The sequence below is a fragment of the Globicephala melas genome, chromosome 13 (assembly GCF_963455315.2).
Source record: "Globicephala melas chromosome 13, mGloMel1.2, whole genome shotgun sequence".
NCBI classification, from domain to species: domain Eukaryota; kingdom Metazoa; phylum Chordata; class Mammalia; order Artiodactyla; family Delphinidae; genus Globicephala; species Globicephala melas.
Window position 1 is genome coordinate 15,010,998 of NC_083326.1, and position 2,452 is coordinate 15,013,449.

The 2,452-nt window shown below is 43.8% G+C and overlaps 1 protein-coding gene across 1 annotated transcript; it reads left to right on the forward strand.

Annotated features, from left to right (window-relative positions):
• The first annotated feature begins 1,251 nt into the window (after positions 1–1,251).
• Positions 1,252–2,165, forward strand: LOC115859299 (60S ribosome subunit biogenesis protein NIP7 homolog). Its single transcript, XM_030868085.2, has one exon. It carries the CDS (start codon positions 1,277–1,279, stop codon positions 1,817–1,819), a length of 543 nt encoding a protein of 180 aa, XP_030723945.1. The 5' UTR covers positions 1,252–1,276; the 3' UTR covers positions 1,820–2,165.
• The last annotated feature ends 287 nt before the right edge of the window (positions 2,166–2,452 follow it).

Sequence of the window (2,452 nt, forward strand, 5' to 3'; positions counted from 1 at the left end):
TCCAGGTGTCGGGCTGCAGGGGTAGCTTAGTAGGTTTGCTCACCCCTTAGGTGGTGTGCAGGAGGCATGGGTGGGGTGGTACCCTGCTTTTGTTCCCCATCCCCTGCTTTTGCTCCCCATCCCCTGCTTTTGCTCCTAGCTCTTCAGAAGTGGCAGTTGGGCTTTTTGGTCTCTTTGTATCTCATTGTCCAGAATTTGTCCCAACTGCGCAGGCATGCAATTCGTTATTTTTAGTTCCTTATAGTTTCTCTGTCTTTTGTGTCCAGGTGCAAGCACTGCAGCACTGCAGCAAAGGGTCCCAGGTCCCAGCCTGTCTCATTTTCTTCCAGTCAGCTCCATATGCCGATAGCTATAGTTTCTTTTCAGACCTGTCTCATATTTATTGTATTTCTTTGCTTTCTTGCTCCTATGCCTCTTTTTATCGGTTTAATTTCTATTCCCTGAAGCCATCAGACCTCACAGAGAGTCACACGCAAGCTTCATCTCTTTTTCTTGAGCCATTTTGTGCAAGCGAAAGGATTTTTTGGACACACCATTAATGGGAATTTTACTCAGAGACGGCTTAATTCATTAACAGGTTTTAGCATCAAGTGTGATGATCATACACACTCTTCATTTGTCCTTTGATATAAGGTTGAGTTTTAATTTGTCCCTCTGCTGCTTTAAGTTTTCTTCATTTTATCATTTGCTATTTAGGACTGAGCCTTCTTTTAGCCTTTTAAATCCCTTAACTTTATTTTGTTCCTTCCTGCTTGAAAATGAGCCCATTTCTTTTTGAGCTCGCCTCTTTCTTGTAATGTTGTAAAAGGGTTCTCAACTGCATTCAGACCTGTGTGTGCGGAAGCTTCCCCACACCAACAAGCAATTCTCAGATGACAATGGGGTGTCTGAGAATTCAACTCAATTCTGACACCATCTACTCAAAGATAGAATCAGATTCCACAGGGAAAGGGCTTGGTTCCACAAGACTGCCCTCCACTTCAGACACTAGTGTAGGCTGTTACCCATGCTTCTGAGGTACCGGCTACAAACTGGAGGTCCCAGCTACCCCCTCCAACTCAAAATACCACCCCCAAATCCAGGTTATCACCTGGCCTTCTGACGGACTGGCTACAAATCAGAGGTTCCCATGACCCCCTCCTTGGATTCCATTAATTTGCTAGGACAGCTCACAAAACTCAGGAAAACCATTTTCTCACTAGATTACCGATTTATTATAAAAGGACATTAAAGGATACGAACCAACGAGGATCCGGCGTTCCAACCCAGCGGGAAAATGCGGCCTCTGACTGAAGAGGAGACGCGAGTAATGTTTGAGAAGATAGCAAAATACATCGGGGAGAATCTGCAGCTGCTGGTCGACAGGCCCGACGGCACCTACTGTTTCAGGCTGCACAATGACCGGGTGTACTACGTGAGTGAGAAGATTTTGAAGTTGGCCGCCAGCATCTCCGGTGACAAGCTGGTGTCGCTGGGGACGTGCTTCGGAAAATTCACGAAGACCCACAAGTTTCGGTTGCACATCACGGCTCTGGATTACTTAGCACCGTATGCCAAGTATAAAGTGTGGATAAAACCTGGAGCAGAGCAATCCTTCCTGTATGGGAACCATGTGCTGAAATCTGGACTTGGTCGAATCACTGAAAATACTTCTCAGTACCAGGGAGTTGTGGTGTACTCCATGGCAGACATCCCTTTGGGTTTTGGGGTGGCAGCAAAGTCTACACAAGACTGCAGGAAAGTAGACCCCATGGCGATTGTGGTATTTCATCAAGCAGACATTGGGGAGTATGTGCGGCATGAAGAGACATTGACTTAAAACGAAATCATCGCGAGGACTTGTGGCTGTGTGGAAGGGCCTAGCTTTGTTTCCTGTGTCTGTGTAGGCTCCACCATCATGTTGAATTTTGTCAACACTGTGACCTCTTCAGGGACTTCTTAGTTTAATATTCTATTATGGACAAATGCAGGCTGGATTCTTATTATGCAGAAATGGCTCAAAAACGGGGTTTTGGATCTTTGTGATTATGACTAACTAGAATGCTGTGTTTTATATTTGAATCAGAGGGCTTCTTGTTTTGAGTAACAGGTTCTAAATTGTTGGAACTGAGGACAAGAATAGCGTATTGTTATCTGTGATAACACTGTTTTCCAAACACATGATAAGAACGAAATGAATTTTCTTATTTATTAATACTATGAAAGATAGATATTGCCATTAGAATAGTAGGTCGTGTGTGGAATTTTACAAATGAAATTTGGATAAAACAGTAAGAGCAGTTTATTCTGCCGATTTTCTTTACGGTAGGTGCTGTGTAGTGTGGAAAAAAAACTTGGATTCAAACACCAGTTCTCACATCTACCAGCTGTGTGGCCTTAGATGAGTCATTAAACTTTAATAAGCTTCATTTCCTTCTGTTTCAAAAAGCAGCCTAGCTGTCTTCCTAAGAAT